This window comes from Vidua chalybeata, chromosome 10, assembly GCF_026979565.1.
Source record: "Vidua chalybeata isolate OUT-0048 chromosome 10, bVidCha1 merged haplotype, whole genome shotgun sequence".
NCBI lineage: Eukaryota > Metazoa > Chordata > Aves > Passeriformes > Viduidae > Vidua > Vidua chalybeata.
Genome location: NC_071539.1, coordinates 25469154 through 25496633, shown reverse-complemented (window position 1 = coordinate 25496633; position 27480 = coordinate 25469154). Strand labels below are relative to the sequence as shown.

At 42.7% G+C, this 27480-nt stretch overlaps 1 protein-coding gene across 4 annotated transcripts in view; it reads left to right on the top strand.

Annotated features, from left to right (window-relative positions):
• YEATS2 (YEATS domain containing 2) overlaps positions 1-26361 on the top strand; it is a 48297-nt gene extending 21936 nt beyond the window's left edge. For 3 of the 4 annotated variants that reach the window (XM_053951848.1, XM_053951847.1, XM_053951845.1), the window contains 18 exons: positions 2381-2488; positions 3958-4128; positions 5315-5573; positions 6258-6419; positions 7339-7466; positions 7817-7972; positions 8696-8869; positions 9618-9816; positions 12424-12555; positions 12822-12920; positions 13893-14004; positions 15203-15276; positions 16292-16371; positions 17286-17487; positions 18858-19084; positions 20222-20296; positions 21654-21727; positions 22789-26361. In XM_053951848.1, the coding sequence (XP_053807823.1) occupies positions 2381-2488; positions 3958-4128; positions 5315-5573; positions 6258-6419; positions 7339-7466; positions 7817-7972; positions 8696-8869; positions 9618-9816; positions 12424-12555; positions 12822-12920; positions 13893-14004; positions 15203-15276; positions 16292-16371; positions 17286-17487; positions 18858-19084; positions 20222-20296; positions 21654-21727; positions 22789-22897 (2541 nt within the window). In that variant the 3' untranslated portion in view covers positions 22898-26361. The remainder of the gene's footprint in view (positions 1-2380; positions 2489-3957; positions 4129-5314; positions 5574-6257; positions 6420-7338; positions 7467-7816; positions 7973-8695; positions 8870-9617; positions 9817-12423; positions 12556-12821; positions 12921-13892; positions 14005-15202; positions 15277-16291; positions 16372-17285; positions 17488-18857; positions 19085-20221; positions 20297-21653; positions 21728-22788) is intronic. The other variant, XM_053951846.1, reaches the window with a different exon arrangement.
• The last annotated feature ends 1119 nt before the right edge of the window (positions 26362-27480 follow it).

Sequence of the window (27480 nt, the reverse complement as noted above, 5' to 3'; positions counted from 1 at the left end):
TTTTGCACTTCAGGCAAGTTCTTGGATTGTCACTGTGTGAAGGTTTACTGTGTAACAGATGGAGCCATAGGAGAACATGGTGGTTATACAAGATGATAGTGTCACTTCATGCAGCTCTAACTAGGCTTGCCTGTGTATTTGTTAACGGCACTTCTACTTCTCTGCAAGGAAATCCATGGAGGGCATAGTTCCCCAAATGTTTGATCTTTCAAAAAAGCTTTTCTGTAGCTGCCTTTGATCTTCTTCACTTTGTTAGTCACAGAGTATGATTAAACCAGAGTATGATTAAAATTTCTGAAACCAGAGATGCCTACCTCAAAACCTTCGCTCTGTTCATTATTCTTGTACAGCAGCTGTTCCAAGCAGCCTGAAAATAACTCATGTAGTGGTTTTACAGCTGCCTGGATTTAGAAAAATGTTTGTGTAAACAGTGGAGTAACATTTGGATGCGTAAACAAACAGCAGTAAATACAGTTCATGCTTCTGATCTGCAAAGCCCAAAAAGTACAGAGCTGAACTGTCTTACATAAAATCTTTCCCTCATCTTGTGCTAGGGATGATATTTCTGGCAGGGAAGTGGCATCACCGAGGCTCTGAAAGTAGCTGGTGGGTGTGCTGCTGGAAACAGGAGCATTTCCCTGTCACCAAGCCTCAGTATTAAAGCAGGAAATGCTGGAGGAAGGCTTGCCAGTCAGCCTGCAGGGAGCAAATCACATTTAGAGCTGAGAAGTTTCCTGTGTCTGCTGGGGAAAAGGTGTTACAGACTTGTCTGAAACAGTTAGTTTGGAGTGGCATTTTCAGTGTCAGGTGTGCAGCTGGCTAGTCAGATTTTAAAAATCTGTGTGCTCAGATGGATTTCACTTAACTATGTTGAAAGTAGTCCATTATTCTTTATTTTTCACTGATGTCAGACAGTTTTTTCTGAAAAGTTTTCAAGGAGTCAGAGTAGGCACACATCATTAGTAACATCTGAATTCTGTATTTCCAGGGCAACATTAAAAACTGAAGATATTTTTTAAAACCCATAAAAATCATTCTTCTGTAAACAGAAATGTAATTTGATTTATGTCTTCTGGTTGGTGGAAAAGCTGTAATTTTAGAGTTTCTTTAAAGAGAAGAGTGTGCCTTATAGTTCAGAGGGATATTACAGGTTGTGCATAACTCACCACTTTTCATCTCTTCACTGTGTGCTAGTTTTCTGTGTTTATTTTAATGACTTCAGGCCGTGTTTCTGCAGCCAGTCTCAAATGCAGCTGCAGTGGAGAGGACAGATTGTGCTTCTAGCCTTGTCTTCACACCTTCCATTTGCCACCAGTTGTGCAGCTGTGTGGTGGCCCAGAGCAGAAGCCAACCTGTGTGAAAACTAGTGTTTCCAGCCATGTGTGTCAGTACAAGGAAGATGCCAGGAGTTGCAGGACCTGATTTCTGCTCATAATCCAACCCAAGAATGTGCCAAGTGATTGTAAAACCATGGCTTTGGGGGTTCACATTGATTGTAAAAGAGAGCAATTGCACTGTAAGAAACTCCTTCAAATGCACTTGACTTCTCTGCTGGCCTCAGACCCAGAGGTGCCAGGTGCAGATGATGAAATGTTTTTTACCTAATGTTTGTTGTTCCTGCTAAATGGTGAGTTCTCTCTGGAAGGATTGTGTGCCACTGCATCGTTCCAGTTAAAGGAGAGCATGAACTCCTCTGAGAGAAGAATTTTCCCCTCTGTAACTTGTTTCTTCTTACACTTCTCTCTCAGAGATTGTGTATAGAATCACAAAATGATTGAGGTTGGCAGAGACCTCAGGAGCTCAACCACTCCAACTCAAAGCACGGTCAAATAGAGTAGGTTCCTTGGGATTGTGTCCAATTGGGTTTTGAGTATCTTCAAGGCTGAAGAGTCCCCAGCCTCTCCGACCAACCTGTTGCTCTGTTTGGTCACCATCAACAACAACAAGGTTTTCATTATCATTTCCTGAGTTTCAATTTGTGCCCATTGACTCTGTCCTTACATGGTATACTATTGAGTGTTGTCTGGCTTGGCCTTCATTACACCTTCCTAGCAGGTATTCATATGCATTGATAAGATGCCCCCTCAGCCTATTTGAATTTTAAGTGAAATACTTTTATATAAAAAATTGATCAGAGAACATGGGTTGATTTTTTTTGCCTGTGTATTGCATGGTAAGAAACAGTTACCTGTTGGAGATGTAACTTTCCAACTAAAATTTGCTTTGTGGGTTATGTTAAGAAAGTTTTGGAAATATCCTATTTCCATGGGTAATTTGGCCTACCCACATGGTCCATTCTGCCCTTTATTAGCAGTTACTTGTTTTATTTCTTTTATTGGACGTATCACTGATTTTTTGCACCATATCTTCTTATTTGCAGCAGGAGGATTCTCTTTTTGCCACCATGCCACCCCTTTGTCCCATTGGGAGTCATTCCAAGGTGCAAAGCCCCAAATCGGTCACTGGAGGACTGGGAGCTTTTACAAAGGTATCCTTCCTGACTTTTGTGCTGGGACAGGCAGCCCAGTAGTGGCTGAAATCACCATTTCATGCTGATTTGTGCCACAAACCATGGAACTTCAGTGCTTGTAAAACTCTTACAGGAAGCAATGTATCTTGCTGCTAAGAGCTCTGTAGCGTCTCTCAAAAATGTGTCTTGTTTTCTTTTCTTTCCCTGTGGCTTTGCTGTACCTGGGATCTTGCCTTTTATCACCTCTTCTGTCCTTTCTGGGGTTCTTTTTTGAATCGCTGTTGTGTTCAGACTGATACTTTGAAAGCTATTTTTAATGGGATGCAGTAGAAGTAAACTGCAATAAATCTGTCAGGAGCTTCTTAAAAAATTTTAACAGTGATTTGTGAATATCAGATGTTGCTGCTTCTGAGTGTGTTTCCTTAAATACTACCACATGGAATATAAAATTGTTTCTGTCAATGTTAGATGATCCAAGTAAAGGTGAAAGAATGCTTTCTACCAGTTACACTACCTACAACAATCTAAAGGAAAAAAAACCCTAAAGAGGCTTTTTTTGTGTCGCTGCCCTTAGAGGTTAGATGTAGAGGAAACATAAAACATATACATAAGAGAATGTGTGTATGTCAGCTATAATCGTTTACAGTGTCTCTAGCTATTGGTTGTAACATTCCAGGATAGAAAATAAAAAACAAGTTCAGAACATGAATTTGAAACTTTAAAGTGTTGTGGCTCCGTGTGGAGATGCAGGATCTGAAGAAGTCAGGTCTGGCCAGTTTCCTTGTCAGGATGAGTGGTACTTGTAACATTACCAGCAGTTGCTGTGACTCTGTAATTTCCATGACCACCTCTAAAATGGGGACTGCTTTGTCACTATGTCAGTTTGCCACACCACCCCAGTGCTGTGTGGGAGCAGCCCCCACTTGGAGCCAAGTTAGAGCCCCTGTGGTGGTGAGCACCACATCTGAGTTCAGAGTGTGCCTGCCCTTCCCTGCAGACAGGCTGCTCCACAGCGATCTTCAGTGGTTGAAGGGGATGCCTTGGAGGGGCTGCCTAGAACTGAGGCTAGGTATTTATTAAAGGCCTTCAAACAGGTTATCTTGGGCAGTCAGAAACCTCCCAGAGGTTACACCCAAGGTGGACAATGGCCACCAGTTTTTCAGACAGCTGTAAGTTTGGTCCATTCACATATCAGGGGTTAGTCCTCCAACTACAGCTTCAGCTAATGAAGTCATTTACCCCCAGTTTGCTCCCCCCAGTTCACTTTTGTTTATACTTTTTGGGGCCTGAGGCTGTAGGGTGTCCTTGGATCTCAGGCCCAGAGGGATTGTTTTGTCTGACCAAAATGTGAAGAGAGTAACTAACACTCTGTATGTAGTTTGGAGTTATGCACTAATGCAGTATAGGATTTGGAAAATATAAAAGCAAAAATCCTAAGGCATCCAAGGTGTTTGCTGTCCTTGTGACTGTTTGCTGCCCTTGCCCAGGTGATAATCAAGCAGGAGCCCGGGGAGGTGCCGCAGCAGGTGGCGGCACCAGCGGCAGGCACGGTGCAGCCCTCGGTGCAGCAGTATGTCACCGTCAAGGGCAGCCACATGCTGGCCCTGTCACCGCAGAAACCCGTCGTGAGCAGCAGCGAGGGGACAGTGCAGTCCAAGGTAAGGGACACCTGGGCATCTCTGGGGTGCTGGGTTCATGGTGTTACTGCAGCCCTTGGTGCTTCTCCCATGGGAGCAGGGTCGCTCCTGCCTCGCTCCCAGGTGGCAGCACCATAGGTAGCTGGGTTCCATGAGTGGCTCGTGTCCTGCTTCCATGTAGTGCTTGGCAAGGGAGCAGGCTGAGCAGGCACTGTTGCATTTTATTGTATACATGGACATTGCCCACTTCTGTCCAAACTGTTGCAACAGTGGGGTGCAGGTGCCTTTGGACTCTCAACACAGAACGCTGGCTGCCATCAGCAGCTCTTGCTGCAACTCATCCAGATCTTTCCATAAGAGAAGGTGAATTCTTTACTACGAGTGCACGCCTGCAACATAAGAGAACAACACAAATAGGGAGCAAGGTAGAGGTTAGGATTAGGTGAAAGCAGTCCTACTTGAGTGGTAACTCAAGCATTTTACTGTAGGAGTTGTGCCAATGCAGTCTTGCTTTGACAGGAGTGACATAGCTTCTGAGAAGGCACAGTGCAGTGACAAGATGACAGATGTGTCAGAAATTGTCTCCATTCTTGCCTCTTTCTATTGTGGACAGAGTCAAATGATGTGCCAGGCACTGGAGATTACATACAGAACTTCCAGGTTTGCATAACTAAATACTTTATTTTCATTTGCAACATTTCATTGTTCTTTTTGCTACCTTTCTTGCCTGTTTCAGCAGGTATGCAAAAACTCATATTCCACTGCAGTTATCATTAACACATAAAATTGGAGCACTTTGTTGGTTCTGCTTTGAGGCCGTAGCTTTCCCAGCCAATCAGTTCCCATGGATGTGTTGAAACTAAATTTCTACATCTCTTTAATTCACCAAGGCAAGCTTTATCTTCAGCTGGAATTAAGCTATTGCTTATAAATGAGAAAAAAAGGAATTGCCCTGTGATTTGAATGAACTTAATCTTTTGTGGGTGCGCTGAGATCCTGACTGGGTTTAAAAGTTCATCATTTTACTTGGGATTGGCCTCTTCCCAATTTAATTTTGTTCCTGAATGAAGAGCTTCTGTTCGTGACCAGGCACGTCCTGAAATGTCTGGAGATGGAGGTGGTGTAGCAGCCAGGATTCCCAGGATGCTGTGGCCACTAGGGCCCCATCCCATCCCATCCCATCCCATCCCATCCCTGTTTGTTGCAGGTTGTTGGTGTTCCCGTTGGTTCTGCGCTGCAGTCGACGGTGAAACAAGCGGTGGCGATAAGTGGTGGTCAGATCCTTGTGGCAAAGTCCAGCTCCTCGGTGGCAAAGGCTGTTGGCTCGAAGCAGGTTGTGACTCAAGGTGTAGCCAAAGCCATTGTGAGTGGAGGTGGAGGGACAATTGTGGCTCAACCTGTGCAGACTATAACCAAGGCACAAGTTTCTTCCACAGGGGCTCTGAAAAGTACATCTCAAGGCTCAGGTAGAGTGATTTTACATCCTGTTAACAGCTAGTGATGGGTCTATAATGATATATTCAACTGCAAAATAACTTTGTGTGATTGAAAAATTGGGAAGTGAGTAGAGAGCTGTCCAGAAAATTCAGGCTGAGATTAATAACAAAGAAAATGTTAATTCATTATCTGTAAGGGGGAATAGGCAGCACAAGTGCTTTAAAATATGCAGTGTTCTGGGAGTGGAGACCAGATGGATATGCTGGGGAATGTGCAGGAGACCTTGTAGACTTTCATGGAGCCAGGTCTCACATTTTGGCCTGGCATTATGGTCCTTTCCCCATGAATCCAGCCAGCCAGAGCCAAAGTGTCCCTATTTCATCCCCACGTCTTCCCCAGTGCTTACAGGTACAGGATTATGGGCAGAAGCCCCCTGTGTGGTGCCTGGGGCTGCAGGAAGGCTGCAGACCCCACGGCTGTGCTGCTTCAACCTGCAGCTGCAAGTGGGACTGCACACAGAGAGATTTTTTTCCCAGACCTATTAAAAAATGCAGCTGTGCATTGTTGGTGGGGTTAATGTGCAGTTAGAGCAGCTAAGTAGGGATTACTGAGGGCTGGTTGCATGCCACTGAGTACTTCCATCCTGTGCAGATTTCAGTGCATACTACTTTCTGCAAGAAGCTGGTTTATTCCTTTTTATTCTGTCTTTCTAGTGATGGCTACACTGCAGTTACCAGCCACCAACCTGGCAAACTTGGCGAACTTACCACCAGGCACCAAGCTGTACCTCACCACCAACAGCAAGAACCCTTCTGGGAAAGGAAAACTGCTGCTGATACCCCAAGGAGCCATACTGCGAGCCACAAATAATGCTAGTTAGTCTTGCAGGGAAATCTAATGAGTTAAATAATGTAATCACTACATAATTAATATGTTTGGCATTTTTGCTAGAAAGCATCCTGGTACTGTGGAAATCAGTAATGGGATAGGGTTTCTTTGTTCACAACAACCCATATGTAGTGGTTTTTAAGGCTGAGATCTCACAAGTGGCTTTTGTTCTCAGTGAAACTGCTTTTCCTGCTGTGCTCTCAGTGCAGAAATGGTTTTTTAGTTAATAGACCTATGAATGAAACTCCCAGTGTAATACCTGCAGCTGGGGCAATCCAACTTTGATGAACTCATTGGCAGCAAGGAAGATCAGATACTTGTGATGTTTATGACAGACATAAATATTTTTTTTACCCTTATTTCTTAATGAGAGACTGCAAAAAGTCACTGTTTAGGCTGTTCCTTCTGGAGACAGAGCAATATCAAAGTGTCACTGCAAATTACCACTGCTTGGTATCCATGATCTGTTATTATGTTAACGAAATTGCACTGACAGCCAGTGAAATTAAAATTAAGAAGCCAGTGAGATTCAGAGTGTTTCCACTCTGCAGCAGAGCTTTTGCTGCAGACCCACGACCTGCAAAAGAGTGATGAAAAGATTGTTCTTTTGTTGGACAACATTTTCATTTCATAGAAAGTTCAAAACAGCCTGAAATGAGCTTTGCTTGTCCACCAACCCTCCTTATCTCCCCAGTCGCTCCTCTTGTTCATGGCATTAGCTGAGCTGTAAGAGAGCACAGCAGCATAGCTGAACTCTTCTTTACTGAATAATAGCATTACTTGACTGCAAAACATGTGGCACCAAAAGTCTGGCAAAACCTTTTCAAGTACTTGTATATACAGGGATGCATTAGTAGTTGGCACTGTCTGGTTACCAAAGGGTTAAGTTTTTTCCTCTGGTTACAGGTCTTCAGTCTGGTTCTTCTACAAATAGTGGAGGAGGAGGAGGAGGAGGTGGTGGAACCCAAAACACAAGCAGTAACTTGTCACAGCACCTCACCTATACATCCTACATCCTGAAGCAGACACCCCAGGTCAGCGGCACATCTCAGTGGAAGCATGTTGGCATTTCAGGCTGCAGGGCTGTTAGGTGGATGTCCTGTGGTTCTGTACAATGTGAAACGTTCTGAGACTCTGGTGTCTGGGTCTTATTTGACTTTTCTCCTGCTCTGCTTCCATTAGAAGGTGTTCTGCAGGAAGAAGGCTGCATCCAGCACTTAGTGCAGGAGTATCCAGTGTAGTTAGCAGTGCTTTGTTTCAAAAGATGAAATGTTGTGGCTACATTACAGCCACAAGCTTTTATCTCTCATTGACACTCCTAGATTTCTGTTGACTCTTAACTGTGTTTCAAAGTGCTGACCTCCCTGATTTCTTTTTGGAGCAGGGCACCTTTCTGGTTGGCCAGCCTTCACCCCAGGGCTCTGGGAAGCAGCTGACTCCAGCATCAGTTGTTCAGGGCAATGTAGGAGTTGGAGCATCTTCCACACAAGGACAAGCCCTAAAAGTGATAACTGGACAGAAAACAGCTCTGTTTACACAGGTAATGTGCAACTGCTGTGTTTCTCTCTTACTAGTTTTGTCAGATAAAGTACAGGAACCACAGCCACATATTATTGAGAGCATTTCCTTTCGTAGTTGGTTTGATGTGGCATTTTGTACAACTGTGGTGCTGGCTGTACCACAATGAGGAAAGCACACAAAGGCTTACTTTCATCAGACTACAGATTTCCAGCTTTCTCTCCTCAGAGGGAGTCAGCTTGCAATCAGTGTAAGCTTGGGGTTGCTGCTTTGTAAATGGGCTCTGGGCTTCTTAGTGAAATGGAATTGGAAAAGTGAATAGAGTCAGGTGCAAAAATGTAGTTAAATTCTTGGACTTCAGAAATGGGTCTGCTAAATGGGCCTGCTAAAGCTCTTAAAAATCTTTGGGTTTGGTACCTCTCAGAGATCCTTCTTTTAAAAAGTACCAAGTAGTCTCTATGAAATTCAAATGCCCTAAGAGTACTTATCCAAAATTCAAGATTGGTAGACATATCTTTGCAAAGTCAACACTTACGAAGTTGATTTCTGAGGTGATAATTTTGTTCCAGCAATTATTGCCAGAATTTGATTTTTTTAAAAGTATTTTGAAAATATTTCCTGATAATATAAAAAGCATTTCTCTTGTTTGTTTTGTTGTTGTCATTCTATTTTGATTTGTGTTTTTAAAATAATGTAAAACCCTAACTAATATTCTGTTTTCCGTATGCTGCATTCTTTCTCAAAGGCTACATCCACTGGACAGACATCACTGGTGAAAATATCAGATGGGTCTATAAAATCAGTGCCTGCCTCATCCCAGCTCTCCAAACCTGGCACCACTGTGCTGAGAGTATCAGGGGGTGTCATCACCACAGCTGCTGCTCCTGCCGTGGCCCTCCCCACAAATGGGGTGGCCCAGGTGAGAAACAGCACTGCCATTCTTCTCTAATGCAGTGCTTGCACTCTTGCCACAGTCCCAGGAAAGGACTTGTACTGCTTTTCTCCCCTGTAGGCGTTCTCACCTTGCTGGTGGGACTGCTGTTCCTTGCACCAAGCAGCTCTAAGCAGCCCCTGGGTGCTGCTGAGGGCGCAGGCCCTGCCCAGTGCTCGGTGCCCGAGCTGCTGGCAGCAGCTGCCAGGGGCTGGCAGTGCCTGCTGGCCCTGCCTGCGTGCAGAGGCTGGCACTGCCCTCCACCCAGGGCAGCTGTGGCACTGCAGCCTGGCAAGGGGCTGCTCTGGCATGGAGGGAGGCAGCACACAGAATGTTTGCATTCCTAAAGTGAATACCCTTGTGAGTGGATGCAGCCATGGATCCAATTGATGCAGGCTGTCTACTGGAGTGGAGCTGCAGTGCATGGAGAGGGGAGGAGGCAGCAAAATGAAGAGTGTGGAATTCACTCTGAGCCTGTTTCTTTGTGAGTTCCTAATCTGTGCCTCCCAAATGCCTGTGGAGAGTTGCTGCCATGCTGCCACAGCCTCCATTCTGTATGTGCCATCATTGTGTGTGGGCTTTTGGATATGAGCTCGAGAATCTCTTGCTTCCTAACAACAACTGACAGATAAAAATTTGGGTTTGCTACTTTTATTACTTATATTACCTTGTGCTTATTTTTGAACCACCTGTGACATGAAAAAGGATTTGTTATTCCTCTCTACCTCTTATGCAGCAAACAGATAATGCAGCTTCCAGTTCATCATCTTCTGGAGCTCCTGCAGCAAAGACACCTGGACAGCAGCACCAAATATGTGTAAGCCAGAGCCAGGCTGCTTCATCAGTAGTGAATAAGACTGCAACTTCCAGTGTTGTAAGTGTTGCTTCCTTGATGACTACAGCGACACCTGTGTCAGGAAAAGCTACAGTATCAGGTATTAAACTCCCTTCACACCTTTCCCAGAGAAAGTTAGAATCCAGGTGTGAGTTCTGTACCTCTCTTCACTGTAAATGGAAGAATTTAGTCACCTGTATCTGCAAGTGTGTGAAAGTCATGCTTTCTAAAACATCTTACTAGCATAACTTTTGGCTTAGCCAAGGAAATTTCTAGTAATTTGGCATCCTTTTGGCATTGACTGTATCTGTTACAGATAACAGCACAAGTTGCCCTTTGGTATAGGAGAGGGATTTTAGTTTTCATGCCAGGTTTTCACTAGAAGATGCATTTTGCCTGTCAGGAGCAGAGTGTGTCACTATCATGATACCAGCAGTACTACAGACTAGATTAGTTTGTGAAAGTGAAACTCCACTGTACACAGAGAATGAGCAGAATTTGTCTCTGAGGCTTTGCATCTGCTCTGTTGGGATTGAAAAGGAGAGATATGTTGATTAGACGGAACTGGAGGCTTTAAAGTCAGAATTCATTAAGTACAGTAAACTAGGCTGGATCTGGATCATTCAAGTTAATAAAAATGAGGTAATAAAAATGGGCTGCCCTTATGTGGAGGGGAGTTCTCCTTATTTAGTTTTATTATATTTCCATAATCTTTCATGTCAGGGAGGGCAAATACAGCATGTCTGAGAGTTATGAGCTAAAACTGGAAATTTTTGTTTAGATTAATTTACCTGCTGGCATGTTCTGTTCATTTGGAGTGGTTTCTTATGAAGTGAAAGCAGAGTAAAAATACAGAAAAGAGAAAATATGTGACACTGAGCTCATCTGACAGTGTCTTTTTGAAGCAGCTCTTCTTGTTTCCTCTCTACTCAGACTTAAACTTCTCTTTTCTCACGGGTATATTTTACCCAGAGCTTGAAAATAAGCAGCATAGACTGCTAAGCCTGACAGAATCCTGCAGGAAGCAATTCAGTATTTCTCTTTGCAAGGAAAGTAGCCAGGTGGGGCTTTTTTTGAGGAAATAAGCCATTAGTATGGCTTGGCCATTAGTATAGCTTTCAGATTAAAACTCTCATTTACGTGTGAGAATGCTGTCTAGATTTTGTTTTGGGTTTTTTTTATAACCCAAGGCATTGACTTCATGGTGGAAAACTCTTTCTTCAAGAGTCTCTGAAGGAACATTGGCTATAAAACAGTTATTTCAATGTAATAACAAAACAAAACTCAGAACCGTTAAAATTCTGAACATTTGTGCTTTTAAAGGCAACTTTTTGAAAAGGATTTCAAACTTCCCCTTGATTTGTATCAAGCAGTGTCTCCCACCCACCAGGCTGATAGGGTTTGTTGAAAAGGTCCCTTTTTAACAGCTTTGCTCTTGGGTCCCTTGCTGTCCTACCCTGCCACATCAGTGTGTCCCACACAAAGGAATGGGTAGCACTAGGTGAGCCTTCTTGCGTGGAGATGAAAGCCCAACTGACCAGTGCTGGGCATCTTCAAAAACCAAGAAAAACCATCTTCACCAGAACTTGCATGTTTAGTACTTGTGCAGCTGTGTTTCACTACTACTACTGCTACTAATAATAATGTCAAAACAAATCATAGTTACAAAATTGTCATGGTGAAACTAAGAAGTTTATTGTTGTCAATGTTTTAAAATAGAAGTCTGCTAAATTTCCACAGTCTGAAGAAAAGTTAAGCTACAGATTGAATACAATTACATGGAAAATATCCAGTTTACCAGTAGAAAGGAGGGACATAGGCCCAAACCACACTGTTAGAGTGCTGGCTGTGGTGCCTTGGGGTATTATCACAGGGAGATGACATCTTGTGGAGGAGAGAGCTGGCAGACAGGTGATGGGCACTCCTCATCTGTGGGACTGTGGCACAGCTTGGAGTTGTGCTGATTTCTCCTGAAGTTACTGAGTGCTGCCATTGATAATGCTGTTCATGTCTGAATGTTCTGCTTGTTCTTTTGGCCTTGACTAAAATCAGTCTAATTTAGTTCAGTCTCCAGTTTAATGTACTTCCCAGCCTGATTAGCCATCCTTATGAGTGTGTTCAGTGCACGTTGCAGAGAGACTTGCAACACTCAGTTCAGGTGTGTCCTTTGTCAGACCTGCTGCACAGCAGCCTTGGGCTTGTCCCACAGTTGGAACAGGGTTGATTGTGCCCTGCTGACTGCAGTGGATGCAGCTAAGCTGAACTGCAGAGGGGTGAGTGGCAATGGGATACCTCCCTGAGAGCAGCTGTGTGAGTACAACAGAGCTGTAGTTCACTGGCTTACCACAGCCTTGAGCACAAGGTCTGGTCCTGACAAGAGTGTTACACTCTGCTGAGCCTGCTTCAATTGAAAGGTTTCTTACATCAGCTTTTGCTTAATATTCCTTAGGTAATGAGGAGATTTGCTTTACAACTTTCAGAGTGCTGTGCAGCATGTATGCACTCTGCATTGCAGCACTACAGCGTTTGAGCCATCGCTTTTGTCAGTGGAAACTCATCCTGACAGCTCACCCAAGTGTGACTTGTTAAGAGGGTGGCAGTGCTAGGTTACATGCCATCCTGCTTCAAGCAGAAAGGGAGAGAAGTAGCTGGAGATAAACTAATTGGTGTGTTTTATTTAACATTTTGTCTTCCGTTCTTCTTGCAGGGTTGCTAAAAATCCACTCAAATCAGTCTAGTCCACAGCAGGCTGTTCTGACAGTTCCCAGCCAGCTTAAACAGCTCGGTGTAAACACAGCTTCTGGAGGTGTTCAGACAATACTCATGCCTATGAACAAAGGTAAAGGGCAGAGGAGGATGACACATGGTGTTTGAAAATCTCCTTTGACACAGGGTAGCACTTGGTCACTGTTGGCATACATGGTCCGTGGAAGTAGAGATAGAAGAAATTGTAGCAAGGAATTCACCCCTAAACTTTGTGCTGCAAAAGGAGTGTGTTGCTTCTGAAAATGTTAATTTGTTGAAGTGTATGAAATTTGATTTTTTTTTTCCTTCTTTGTTGCCCCACTCCCTTTTTTTTTTTTTTTTTTTTTTGTTCATCTCTAGTGCTACAGTCACTTTCTACCAGCAAAGTTTCAGCAGTTTCGGCAGTCACAGCAGCAAGTACAGTTGTCCCAAGTCCCTCCACGGCATCCATTGCCAAAGGTAAAAAGGGATTTCTTAGTAGGACAAGTAGAAAAAAAAAACTGGTACTTCTTTATGCAAGTGGCCTGACTATTAAAGTAGACTCCATGACTGTGGGTTCCTTTATTTCCATTATTAATAGAGTTTGAATCAAGTTAAAATGACACCTGGGAACTAGGAGTTTAACAGTGACTTCCCTCTCAACAAATCTCACAGCGTAGACAAGTATGGAGAAAAATGAGAATGTTCTAGAAAGCTACAAGGAGTACCTTAAACATTCATTGTTTCAGTCCATATTTGCAGAACTGCATAAAGCAGCAAGTATTCAGCCCCAGATCCTGCTGTTCTCAGCCAGATGCACTGGAAGTTCCTTTCAAGGAGCTCTAGATGCAGACAGCACGTGCACACAGTGGGGAAAAGATACACACAATCCTTCCCAGAATAAAGCATGGGGCAGAGTTGACACACTTGAAGTCCAGTTCTGGCACAACTGTCATATCTCTGCATCCCAACTGCCTGACCAGACTGCCTGCTTATTTGGGTTCAGCTCATCTCTCACTGCTTCTGTCTAACTAGAGTTTGTCCTAGACGTGAGAAAGTTCACATGTCAGAATCAGTGATGTCTTCAAAGAAGTTGTCACTTTGAAATGTCACTTCTTGTTAAAACTTTCTTTCCAGCTTTCTATCCAGCTCTTTGTTTGCATACTGGCCAGGCCAGTTTAGATCAGCCAGTCATATGCAAAACAGCAGCAATTGATTATGCAGGTTTCTGACAAGGATGAGACGTGAGCATGTGGAGATTTGTGGGGGGAATGTGTTCTGGTAGGTCTCTTTCAGCAAAATTGAAAGTCAAATTTGTTCATGCTTAGCAATGAGAATGCAAACAATAAATGAAGGGATGTTATGTAAGACCTTTAGTCTCACAAGACTGTCTGGTACTTTTATTAAACTGGCTGTACTTTTTGTCTTAAAATGTGTTTTGTTTCTTTGAAGTTAAGATGGAGCCTGATTCAACAGGACAAAACTGCAGTTCTGTGGGTACCCAAGAAGGCCAAGCAGCAGTTAAAACAGAAGAGAGCTCTGAACTTGGGAATTACGTTATCAAGTAATTGTTTATTTCTCTATAAGGATTTCTGATCTTTGAAGTGCTGGGGAAATGGAGTTGGTTCTAGGGATGCGTGCAGTAGTGTTACTTTGACCTAGAAATACATTATAAAATCTGTCCCATACACTGCTGTATCTGTACTAATCCTTTTGGGTGGCATTTGTTTCAGACAGTGTTGCAACGTTTTATTTGTGAATGGATTTGTATGCACGGTTCATGAAAGGGAAAAAAATATTTGAAGATTTGCAGTTGTTTTGGACTTTGTTAAAATGACATGCTGCTAAAATCTCTTTATTGTCCTCTGCTTGTAGAAGTCCCCGTGCCATTGCGTGTCCTTAGTCAGGTCACACTGCCCAGTGAAATGCAGCTCTGAGAAGGGGCATCTGAAATAAGTAGAACTGTTCACCTTCTAGAATCGCAAGTCTTGTTAAGCTCATATACCTGTGTAATTGCTTAGTATGAGGGCTGCTTTGCTTCAGAATTAGAATTAAATAATAATGAGTATTCGATCACTGGATGCTGTGAAACCCAGTGCCTTGTTTGTGATGCTTTTGCAAGTACTTGTTAGTTTTTTTTCACCAGAACTCAGACTGCAGAATTTTTCTGCATATTTCTTGCAGTGTGTAGGACGTCTTTCCTGCTCTTCATTTCTACAACTTCCCTGTTTCTGTGTTTTGTAAAGTTTTGTTGTCTCAGTGTATTCCCGCAGACACTACCCTGATGGAGAGTGTGTGTAAGAGACAGGAATAAATCTTCAGTCACTACACACTGAAAATTATCTTAGTTATAAGATAACTATTGGAAAATACAGCTTCTGCCAGTTTAATAGACTCTGTCTGGTTAAGTCAAGTCCCATAAACACAAAGTTTCCCATGTTTCCTGTGGGGACAACCTGCACTGGTAATGTTGCAGCTTGTGAGATAATGCAGGGATTTTCTCCGAGCCTGTCTTCAGTTTCTTCAGCCTGACAAATGCAGCTTCAGATGTGGACACTTCAGCAAGAGGTTTTGTTTGTTTGTTCAGCAAGGTTGTTTGAAATACCTTCTCTGGTTTGGGGTGTAACAGTTTATCCTCACACTGCTATTTATAATGCCTTCGGACTAAAGACTTTAAACCATGCACTGATTTTGAAACCTTTTTCATCTGATTCATTGCTTCCAACAGCAGTCTTCACTGTGATTCTTTTTATCCCTTGCAGCATAGAATATTTGGAGAACATCCAGCAGCTTTTAACAGCAATAGTGAAGAAGGTTCCATTAATTGCTGAAAAAAGTAAGCAGTAAATGAAAAGGCTTTGCTTTGTATTGTCAGTGTATCAACAGAATGCCTTGCATACTCTGTAGCCACAGAAGTTATTAAAGAGTGGAATGAAATGAAGCCCTTATCCTAGAGAGTTTACCCCAGGGGTTATTCTGAAGATGCTTAGAATTAGGTTCTTCCAGTAAAGTCAAATATGTTGTTAGCAGTTAAAATCTTTCATGTTTTTTTTTTTTCATTAGAAATAGATTGTATTTCTTCACATAATGGTTGCAAATAGGTCTTCTTTTTCCTGGTTTGTCCTTAATGGATTTGCTTTTTTCTTTTTTCTTTTTTTAAATTTAAAACTAGGATTTCATCAAGCTGGCAAATACAGTAACATCGCTCGACACTGAAATGTGTTTGTTATTGGGGTTTTTGCCTTCTTTTTTAAACATAAGGGGATAATTTGCAGAGAAACATTTCAATCTTGTATGGTACTTTATTATTTCATTCCTCTACTCATGTTCATAACTGAAAATGTATCAGCTTTCCCTGGTAACTAATGCACTTTGAAGGAGTGGTCCTGGAGTCGGGGTAGAGCAGAGGCAGCAAAGAAGGACTGAGAGGCACAGGAAAGCTTTCATCACATACAGCTCTCGTGCTTTTGCCAAGAAACCTTCTCACTGTTGTTTCATTTTCATGTTTTAATTTGTTTGGAAAAAAAAAATCCAAAGGAAAAGACTTTGAGTAGTAAGGCAGACTTACAGGTCTACATAATAGAGTTTTGGGGGGGGAAAAGAGGCTTAAAACAGCACATAGCTACAGGTTCTGTGTATATGACCAGGAGAGAGGCTGGTTTTGCGTTCAAAAACAGTGTCAGTCTCTCTTGGAGAGAGCACAGCATTTGTAAGAGTTGGTTGCAGTCATTGAGCCTGTGAGCATGGAATGCATTTCCCTCTTCCTCTTTGATAAAGAACATCAAACCCAGAATGCATCTTACTTCACTTACTGAAAATTTAATAGAGTTTTTGATTTTGTGTTTTTGTAGGTGGGGATGTAAGCTCTTTTTGTGCCAGTTCAGTGGAACAGTATTACAGCTGGAACATTGGGAAGAGGAGGGCAGCCGAGGTAATTCTCTCCTTTAATGTTTCATAAGCAGTCACTAGAAGCACAAGGATTTCTGAATTGTGGAACTTTCCTTGTTGTTTTCAGATTTGTTTTCTGAATAAATTGTTATTGTAAGTGGCAGCATTTCTTACTGCGAGGTGCACTGACTTGTGTTCAGACAGTGATGAAGTTTATTGTTCACAGGCTTTCTCAAGCAGAAAGGATGCTGAAGGTCATTTTTCAGTTTACTTATAGTAAGATGGTTTTTGAAGCATTTTAAAACGATACATTTTTTCAGACTGGTAGTACTTTATTCTCATCTCTACTCTGTGGCATGTTGCAGTCAAGAGAATTTTCCCCAGTATACTTTATCTATCTTGTTATGGGATTGTGTCTGCATTCTGTAGGATGAGAATTGAGGGATCTAACATAAGCAGTACTAGTGCTGAAATGGACTGTCAGTTCACCAAAGATAAATATTTCAGTTGACCTGGACCTTTTGTATTGTAATTTCCCTGTATTTCTTCATCGCTTTGCCATCTTGCTGTGGAGTTTTACAGGGAAGATGTTAACACTGAAGTAGATCTTCTGCTGTTGCCAGCTTAAACGATCACCAAATTTTAACCAAAGTTTAATCAAATTTTAAGAACACATTTCACTCTAGTGGATTCTTGCACCATGCTATCTTTCGTGTTACATGGGAGGTGAAACATTTCAAGACAGATGTGACTAGGCCCCTGGAAATGTGTGTCCCTTTTCTTGAGATTATTTTTCTGGATGATAAAGTTTAAATGACGTGTCAGAAGTCACTCTAACTCCTGAGAAAATCATGTTCCTTTTCTGTTTGCCTTGCAACCTGGATTATGGTTCTGGGCTGTAAGCTAACCATAAATGTTATAGCCAGTGTGATGAGCTTTCTCTTTGGTTGGTCACAGTGGCAACGAGCAATGACAGTGAGAAAGATCCTCCAAGAAATCGTAGAGAAGCACCCCAGGTTTCACAGTATCACCCCCCTGAAAACAAAGCACGTGGTGCACTGGTGTCGGTGCCATGGCTACACTCCCCCTGACCCTGAGACCCTGCGGAACGAGGAGGACTCTATTGAGGACGTACTGACACAGATAGACAGTGAGCCTGGTGAGTGTGGAGGCACTGGGAGCTCCTTTCTGCCAAAGGCACTGATAGTTAAATGCCTTTGTAGAGGCACATCTGGGAAGGTGATTCTTACTTTCTTTGTTTTCACTTATTTCACTCCAGAATAACAAAACTTGGAGATGGTAAGGGCAGGCCTACAAGTGGGGCTGTCCTTTGTCACTATTGGTCCTGATGTTTTTCTGGGGCTTCTCTTGGTTTTTATTGTGCTTTGGGGCCCTTGGAGGCTCAGTGTAGATCAATCTCACAAAAGATGATCCTTGTTCCACAGTGTAATCCTTTATAAGTAGATACACAAAGTAGGCATAAGGAGTAATGACATTTCTGCCCTTGGGTATGCTTAGCCTCTGTTAAGACTTATCATGCAAACACTATGAATGAGTTGAGGTAGAGAACAAAAAAAACCAAACCTGGCAGTGGCAGTGTGGAACTCAGTGGGAGTTCATTTACCTCCAAAAGTGAGGTGAATTGGCTCATGTGAAGCTTCATGCTTTGCATTAAAGCTGCTACATTATTCCACTAGCATAGCTCTAGGATCCCCTCAGTTTATTTCAGTATGTTTTGAAGTCACATCTTTAATTTCATCCATTCTTCACAGTTGAGCTCTCTTGTTTCACCTTCAGATAATGCCTTTCCAAAAGCTGAATGTTCTTCTGTTCTGATCATACAGGGATTTAAGGTATTTCACAGAAGTGTATGGAATTGATTATATGTTGTGAAGTCTGGCCCTGCATTGCAGTTGTTGAAGGTGGAAAGGAAGCCTATATCCACCTTATAATATTTATGTCTAAATCACTGTATTTGTGTTTGTCTTTGAAGAGTAGAATCTATTTACTGCATAGCTTTGCACTGAAGGTTTGACTGGCTTGTGTCAGTCATGCAGAGAAGAGGTTCTGTTTTGCCATTGCACTGTGAACCTGTCTTCTGATTTTTTTTCTTAAGCACGATGATGCTCATCACAATGTAAAAGATGATTTAGAACTACATGGAGCCTACATGTAAAAGCTCCACTTCTCTAAGCAAGCTGAAGAGTATCAGACTGATTTGCCAGTTGCCAAAAAGCTTAAAAAGCTTGTGTGAGAATGTTTGGGAGACTGACATGAGCCTGGTTTTGTATGAAATGCAGCTTTCTTGATTGGTGTAGGAGCAGATGTGGGAGAGAAGCATGAGTGTCATGAAGATATAATTAGAAGGCTCTCAATGACTGTTTGCATTTCTGTTCATCCTTATATCTGGTAGGCACTACAAAAATAACTTGCAATTACCTTAATTTCGTACCATATTTTGAGTGTGCATCTGTTTATAAACAGCTTTCCACAACCTATCATATGTTTAATTGATTGCCTCTATTTCAGAGTGCCCTTCATCTTACAGCAGTGGTGAGGAGCTGTGCCGAAAACTGGAGGAACTACAGCAATTTCTGAAACAAGAGCCAGAACATGAAGAGGAAGTAGATATTCTCAACTTTAGTGAACCATTAAAAATAAACATTAAGAAAGAACAGGAGGAGAAACAAGAAGAGATTAAGTTCTACATGGCTTCCTTGCCTGCATCAGAGTTTGTGAGGGACACTGCTGAGAAGGTAATAAGTGAATCATAAAGCTGATTAGGACTGTTGTTGCTTGTGCTCTTACAGTTCTTTAGTTGAATTTCTTTCATTTATATAGGCCTCGGGACTTTAAAATGAAATTTTTTTATACATGCCCTGGAAAAATGGGACCCTCTGACTCAAGGCATGCAGCTGCCAGTTCTGGCAGGGGAAAGGAAGAATGCCAGCTGGGAGCTCACTTCAGACTAGCTGTTTTGCAGGGCTTAGTACAGAAAAATCATCTTGAAAGGCTAAAAGCAAGGATAAATGAGGGATGAGGAGCGCTAGCACTGAATTCTTCCCGTCCCATGATGTAAAAGATGTGGACTTGTGGACTTGTTGCATGGAACAATGCTGTGTAATGGCAGTTCCTGAAAAGAGGTTGTGGTAAAACTCCACAAACTTCTCTGCTGCTTGGATTTCTTCCTCCTATTCAGTTTAGGGCAGGAGAGAGGGAGGTTTTCTGTCATGGCAGCACAACAGGAGACTGACTTGGCTTGTAGGAAAGAGTGTTTTTGGTTGTACCAGAGCAGCAAGAGGGGTTTGCATGGAGCAGTTGTTGGGAAAGAAAGGATCCCTGTCCCCACCTCAGCTGCTGACACCAAGGGATAAAACCTTGGTTCTGCAGTGTGTCTGGTCTCTTTCTACATAGGTCACAAAGGCATGGGCATAATGAGAGTGGAACTGAGGAATGAAACACTCTTTTGGGGTGGAACTCCTGTGCTAGCAGTACTGTTTAAAGTGGTTTCAGTGGCCTAGCTGAGTGCAGGAAAGTTGATGAGTAGATGGATTGAAGCTATGTACAGTTTTAAAATGGAGCTTCCATTCTCAACTCAAAGATACTCAGTGCAGCCTGGGTTTTGTGTGGACTTTCTGAAACAAAACCTAAAACCTCCTCTTGTTTCTTCTGACTTTCAGAGGCATTTCTACAAGCTGTGCTAGTAGAAATTTACCCAGATTTTTTTAAAATTAAGGCTGAGATTATACTGGCTGAGGGTTCTGTATGTCTACTTGCTTCTCTTTTAACCACCCTTTTTAATAGGGATTTTTTTCTGTTAATCTTATCTAATTCTAGTACAATGTGAGTTGTGGGTTTTTATATACTATTTTTTTCTCACTTCTATTTTATAGATAGGGATTTCTTTTCAACCTGCTGAGGTACAAAAGAATGTTTATGCGTCAGTAATAGAAGATATGATTTTAAAGGTAAGAAATTACTTCACAGGAAGAACTTGTCTGTAATTTATTAACTCAGCAATTAGAAAAAAAAAAAAGATGGAATAGCTTTATTAATATGCATTAATCAAATCAAAGTCTGTCTTTCTGCATGACTAGATAGATCCATAGATGCCCAAAGAGGGCTATACACTTTTGCTTGTGTTTTCAGTTTTTTAACTGATCTGTTGGCTTGGACACAGAATAGTGATTTGCAAATTTTCACCACAACGAAGATACTGACTCATTCTGTGATTTTGAAATTACCCCTTGCTTTGTCCTTCCCTTCAGAATTGGGTGGAAATCTTTCAGATTGTGTAAGGCTTGGTTGTTTTCTACAAGGTTAGCTATATTTTCCTAAATACTCCTCAGTTACTTTGTCCAGGTTGTCTCTGCTGGGAGACTGTTGAATTCCTGTGGAGAGTAACAATTCTGCCACGTGTGAGAAACTATTTCTCTATCATAATCACTTCTGGAAAAACAGAGAAATGGTTTTGCACCAAAATTTGAACAGCAGGGATCTGGAGTTCTTGGGTTTGGACTGAAGGCCAACACAGATTATTTCTAGCAGCACTCTGGTGTATTTCATGCCAAAGATGATTTTTGGGGTTGTTTATACAGACTGCAGCTTATCAGAAGATGAGTTTTACAAAATCTATTTGATTCCAGGTGGCACATGCACTCATATTCATGCCTGTGCTGTGCTCCCTGTTACTTGCCACAGTACATCCATTTACAGACACAGATTGTAGCCATCAGGTTGCTCCATTACAACTGTAGAGTTATGCCAGCTTTCCTCACTGAACGTTGCAGAAACCTCTTTTCTGGTCTTGAATACAGCCAAAGCCAATACAGAAAGCCAAGAGCCTTAATTAGTTTTTGACCAAATCTTGGTTAAGCCAAGTGTTGGGCATATGGCTGCCCATTTTGGGAGGTTCCTGTGAGGGTATCTTGACAGAAGCCTGGTGACCAGAGGGAGAGGTACTGGCTCCCAGGAGAATATCTGCAGTCTGCCATGTATGACACCAGCTCTGGCGTGTGAGAGGAAGGGTCCTGAAATGCTCTTGAAAGTTCAGGCTCTGGAATGCTTGATCCACCCTGCTAGGCACGTACAGCTCTGTAGGTCTGGGGGGAAAGCAGGCTGGGCAGTTGCATCCTGAGCTCTGTGCACCTCTGCATCTCTTTCTGTTAAATAAACTCATGTCTTAAGTAATAAAACTTACTCAGGTGTCTTGAACTGCCCTGTGCTGATCATTTGATGATTGAAGCCAGCCAAAATTTTCTACACTGATACTTGAGCAAATAGCAAATTCCTTTGCTCTTTTTGTCATGCTGTCTCTTGTCTCAGGCTACTGAACAGCTGATGAGTGATATCCTACGGCAAGCGCTCGCTGTGGCATACCAGACAGCTCCTCACAACAGGTACAGCACGGGGCTGCTTTGCCACCACTCACACCAGCATTGAGGGTGGAATGGCTTCGGGAATTTAGTCAGGTTTTGTGTGGCTCAGACCACGAGACCGAGGGAATTTATGGACTGTTCTCTCAGAAGAACCAAGCCTTAAGAGGGGTTTGTCATTTTGTGGCTCCCTAGTGGGAAAGGATGGGAACATAAACATTAAAAACTGAGGCAGGGTTCTCTGGTGTTGCTGTGCCTCAGAGGCAGATGACCTGTTTCTGCAGAGCCACACTGGAAGGACCTCACTCTTGTCCATGTCAGGTTGCTGTGTAGACAGCTTAGCCATGGCCTGCTAGAACTTAACCTAAATAATCTCTTTATTTTACTGATACACACTTTTCTGCCTCAGATGCTGAGTGATTTTTATAGAATCATAAAATGATTTGGATTGGAAGGGGCCTTAAAGATCTTTGTGTTCCACCCCCTGCCATGTGCGGGGACACCTTCCACTATCTCAGGTTGCTCCAAGCCCCATCCAGCCTGACCTTGGACACTTGCAGGGATGGGGCAGCCACAGCTTCTCTGGGCACCTTGTGCCAGGGCCTCGCCACCCTCAGCAGTAAAGAATTTTTTTTATTACCTGTTGATTAAGCCACATTTTGATTTCTGTTCAGCAGCACTATTTGGGATAGCTTGAATTGATTTAAAAAAAATGAAACACTATGAGAAAATGCTCCATTTAAATATTCACTTCTATGCAATATATAAATATTTATCTAATATATTAAAATAAATATTAAAACATGTACGTCTTATATGTAGAAGTACATACACAAAAATTATGCTATACAAGTTCAGGAATTCATACTTTAGTACTTGATTTTCCTGTTCCAGTGCCCAAAAGGTTTCTCTTCAGTCATTTGAGTGGCTTTTTTGTGCTGTGATATTTTAATGCTTTCCCTGCATTGCTCTAACACCTGCTCTTAAATCCTTTTTTTGCTTTGATTGTTATTTTTGACTTGCTGCTTTATGGACATGTGGTTTTTTTGTGTATTATAATAGCATCTCTGATGCATTCCCTGCAGGACTCCAAGAGAGATCACAGTGATGAATATTCACAAAGCCATCTGTAATATTCCTTTTCTTGACTTCCTCACAAACAAACATATGAAGATACTAAATGAGGAGCAATGAAATAGAGCAGAGAAGGTGCTACAGGAAAGGTGGATTTATGACTGAAGTTGGGCTGACAAATCCAGTATTTCTGTAGGACACTATTACATTTATAACATTGGGCTACTAGATTGTTACCTCCAATTAAAGATGCACCTTAATGCAACACAATGATGCTCTGTTCCAAATCAAGTTGTTAAATGTCAGTGTTTACTTGGTAAGTGTATGTTCAGTGGCTGAACAAACATTGTCAGTTTGCATCAAGTTGCTAGCTGTGAGAGACTCCACAGGCCTGGTCCCTCTGAGACGGCTCTGCTGGTGAGACTGAACTGGTTTTTAAGATGAGAAATTATGTTTTTTAATGCAGTCTACATACGAGTTGGTTTTCCCATGCAGCGAGCAGGGCACTTGCTTTGGCACTCTGAATATGGGAAAAGTCAAAGGCAGCTCTAAGGTGGGCCATTTGAGTAGATGGGTGGCCTGGGAGAACAGAAGGCTTATGGCAGCAGCAAATTTGGCCCTTCTTGCTGAGCATGATGTGTGTGACTGAGAACACAACTGGGTTGTTTTGTCAGCAGCTTACTCAGCTAAGTGTCACCTAACCATATTCCTTGCCTCTCTAGAGGAGGTGTCAGGTGCCACCTTTCTTAGTCACCTTGGAAAGGGTAGACTGGCAGATCCTCGAATAAGATGAACAAACCATGATCAGGCTTGGGAAGATTTGACTGACCACTTGTCCTGCATGGGAAAGGAGAAGAACAAAGGCGATATTCAGGGTTTGTGGGCTTGGGCTGGCTGAAACGCGTCGCTTGCCCAGCGAACGCCTCCCCAGGCTGCCAGAAGGTTTGCAGAGTGCTGGAGGGCGGATGACCAGTGGTGTTGTACACGTCTTAATGTTGTAGCAGTGTTCAACAAGTATCAGCCTGAACTGTGAAGTGCTGTGGGAGCAGCACTGCTTTGGCATAAGTTCTGTTCAACACAGAGTGGCCTGGTGGGATCGAAAAATCAAAGATTTGCTGTGAGGAGATCCTCTGATGTCTTGACTGCAAGAAGTTGTTCTGCTGCTAACCCCAGCACTTACTGTCTCAGGGACACCACTGGTGAGGGAGACATGTCTGAGCCTGGCTATCAACACCTTGCTGAAGAAAGCTTCGTTGACAACATCCTGACCACCCCACATCCACCACCCCTTTGTCCTGCCCCATGGGTGCTTGCTGGTAGTGTGAACAAGCCATTGTGAAGTTGGTGGGACTCCTGTGGGACTGTTGTGCTTTCAGCATGCTTGTTTTGTCTGGCAGTGCTGTCATGGGTGGAGCATGGGCCAAACAGCCAGAACCTCTAGTGCGCTGATCTCAGCTGGGTCTCTGATCTGCTGCATGGCCTTTGATTTAATCACTCTGTGCCTCAGTTTCCCCATCTCAGCATGGGGAGCAGAATACCTACCTCACAGGGGTGTACTGAGGCCTTGCTCTTGTTGGTGCCGTGCTTTGACAATACAAAGCCTTTTATAAACATTAAACTACAGTTATCTTTCTTGGCCTGGGGTAGGAGCAGAATGTTATTTTTTGGTGCTTTTTTGGGGCTAGAACTCAGGCAAGGGTAACTAGCGTGCAGGAACTGTGAAAAATGCTTCAGTTAGAGGTTTCAGACTTGGAAGGAGAGTAGTATAAGTTTGATGCAGTTGTTAAACTGAAGAAAGCACTGTGTACCTCAGATGGGATGCCACCTGTCTTCTCCACCTTAAATAAAACTGGGGTGTGCAGGAAAGCCCCTCTCAGTTCATCACAACTAACAGGGAGCTGCAGTTCTGTTGAATAAAAGAGTGGCAGAACCTGAACCCTGAATCTAGGAAATGGGACCAATGGATGAAATCCAAACAGAATTTAGAGAAGGACTTAAATGCCCCCTAGGAAGGACATTACAGATGCTCTGGATTCAAAAGCTAATCCTGGCTTGTTCGGGTGAGCTGAGTGCAGGATTGCCTGTGAAAGGAAAGGGCACAGCTTAGCCCTGACATTATCAGCTGAGGTCAGTGTGACGGAGTTGAGCAGCAGTGATTACGTTCCAGCTCAGTATTGATTTGGGAGGAATCCAGGTAGCTGGGGAACTGCAGACCCGCTGCTTTGTAGGCTGTAGTGAACTTGGGGTCTGTACTGCTTTCAGGCACCCCTGTACACTTCATGAAAGAGAAGGGCATTTTCAAGATCCCTGCTGCTATCACGACAGCCTGCAGGTTCTGTGGGAACAGCCTTGTGGGCAAACTTAGTCATGCTATGATCTGCAACGACCTCGAGTACTGTGTGCAGTTTTGGGTGCCACAATATAAAAAAAGACATTAAGCTACTCGAGAGCATCCAAAGGAGGGCCACAAGGAGGGGGAAGAGTCTGGGGGTGAGTTGTGGGAGGAGCAGCTGAGGTCACTTGGTCTGTTCAGCCTGGAGGAGACTGAGCGGAGACCTCATTGTGGTCTTCAGCATCCTCCCAAGGGGCAGGTACTAGTCTCCTCACTCGTCACCAGTGACAGGACCCAAGGGAACGGCATGAAGCTGAGTTAGAGGAGGTTTAGGTTGAATATCAGGAAAAGATTCTTCACCCAGATGGTGGCTGGGCACTGGAACAGGCTCCCTAGGGCAGTGGGCACAGCACCAAACCTGTTTGAGTTCCAGAAGCATTTGGACAACGCTCTCAGATATGTGGTGTGACCTGGGTGACCTGTGCAGGGCCAGGAGTTGGACTCAGTGATCCTTGTGGGTCCTTTCCAACTCAAAATATTCTGTGATTCTGTACACATGCATTTCCAGCCCCTCCCTCTTGCAGGCTTTGTTTCTGAGATTCTGGTAACACCCAGAGCAGCTTTTGAGGATGCAGGAGCTCGTCTTTGGGCATCTGTTTGCTAATTGTGGCTTCTTTGCCTGTGTTCTGCTTTTCTGTGAGGGATGGAGTTTCAGAAAAAGTCCTGAACCTGGCCCTCAAGCAGGCAGGTACGGAACCTCTCATTCTTAATGGGGTTCTTGTAGTGGAGATCTGTTGCTACATTTCTGAGCAACCACAGGTTATTCTCCTAGGAGATGCTATATTAGTATATAAAGTTTGCTGAAGAAAAATAAACTGTTAAAAGCAGATAGAAAATGACACATTTGGTTAGTTCTTCAGATGTAGGAAATGTTTGCAACAAGTTCTTTGCATTTTGAATAGTGGTGGGAGAAAAATTTGTTGGTGAGAAGTTCCTGTGGGAATTGATTGGAGATAAGATAGAGGTTGTGGAATTTCACACATCCCTTCAGGTATTTGTGGAATGCTACAGGTGCAGTGTGTTGAAATGTTACGGTATATTTCTCTGGCTTTCTGAGGAGTTAAAGATCTCTTTTTGAATATTGCCCTATTTGTAATGCTGAGTGTTTAAATCCTTCATGTTATCTGTATTATACTGTATAATTGTGTAATATACATATGTTTACAATAAATTCTTTTATTAGCTGTGCTGAGATTGTCTTGACTGTCACCTGTCACTCAAAGTTTCTCCAGATCCACAGATATTTTTGTACTCTGTGTATTCAGAATGTCATAATTAGTTCTGGATTCTTATGCAGAGGAATTGATCTGAAGGAAAAGGTAAATTTCCCCTTTTCTAGTTATTTTAAAAAGCTCCTGGTTTTGGAAGCTGGGGGAGGGGAAGCCAGGAGCTGAGCTCCTCCAACCTTTCGTCTTCCAGAGCAGCCTGCTTAAATAGCAAGTCATTGGTTTGTGTGGAAGACTTTTGAAAAGTAAGGTGGGTTGAGGTTGGCCCAGCTGCCAGATGCCCACCCAGCCGCTCTCACTCCCCTTCAGAACTCCGGAGAAAGTAACATGTCTTATGTGGGTCACGATAATGTACCACAGAATCACTGAGTTTGGAAAACACCTCTGAAAAAAAGCCAATCACTTGGTTTTTTAAATTTTTAAAGTTTAATAATAATAAAATGGTTATAAAAATAGTAATACAATTAGAGTAATAAAAATTTAGAGTTAGGACAATTACAAGACAATAAAAAGCAAAGAATTACGGATGTCCAGATGCTCTCGGGCACTTAAGCCACGACAAGCATGCCTTGTGAACAAAGGAATAACCTTAAAAGCAATAGCCTGTTGCATATACAAAACACTTCATGATTATGCATATATTTTATTTAAAACAAGAAATTCGTCTGGTACTTGTCAAAAAGTTTCTGTTAATTCCCAGGTGCCTTCGAATCTAAGTCAGGCTTGAAGAAGTTGTTTTCTGTTGATAAGGAAAGCCATAAATTCCTCTCGAAAATTTAGGGATTTCTGTAATTGTTATCTTTGTGCAAAGAATTCCTTGATTATCTCATCTTTTTCTTGAGCTAGTTAAAAAGTATCTTACACAGTATAGTTTCTATTTTAACATTGTGTTATAACCTAAAAATACATTCAATGCACTACTTGAGAGAATTAATACAGCATAACTTTCCAACATTACACATATATTATTCATTGTAACTATTGCGAAAAGCCAATCATAAAATATGCATTTTTCACACCTCTAAGGTCACCGAGTCCAGTAGTGGCTGCCAAACCCACTGTTAACCATTTCCACAAGTGCCACA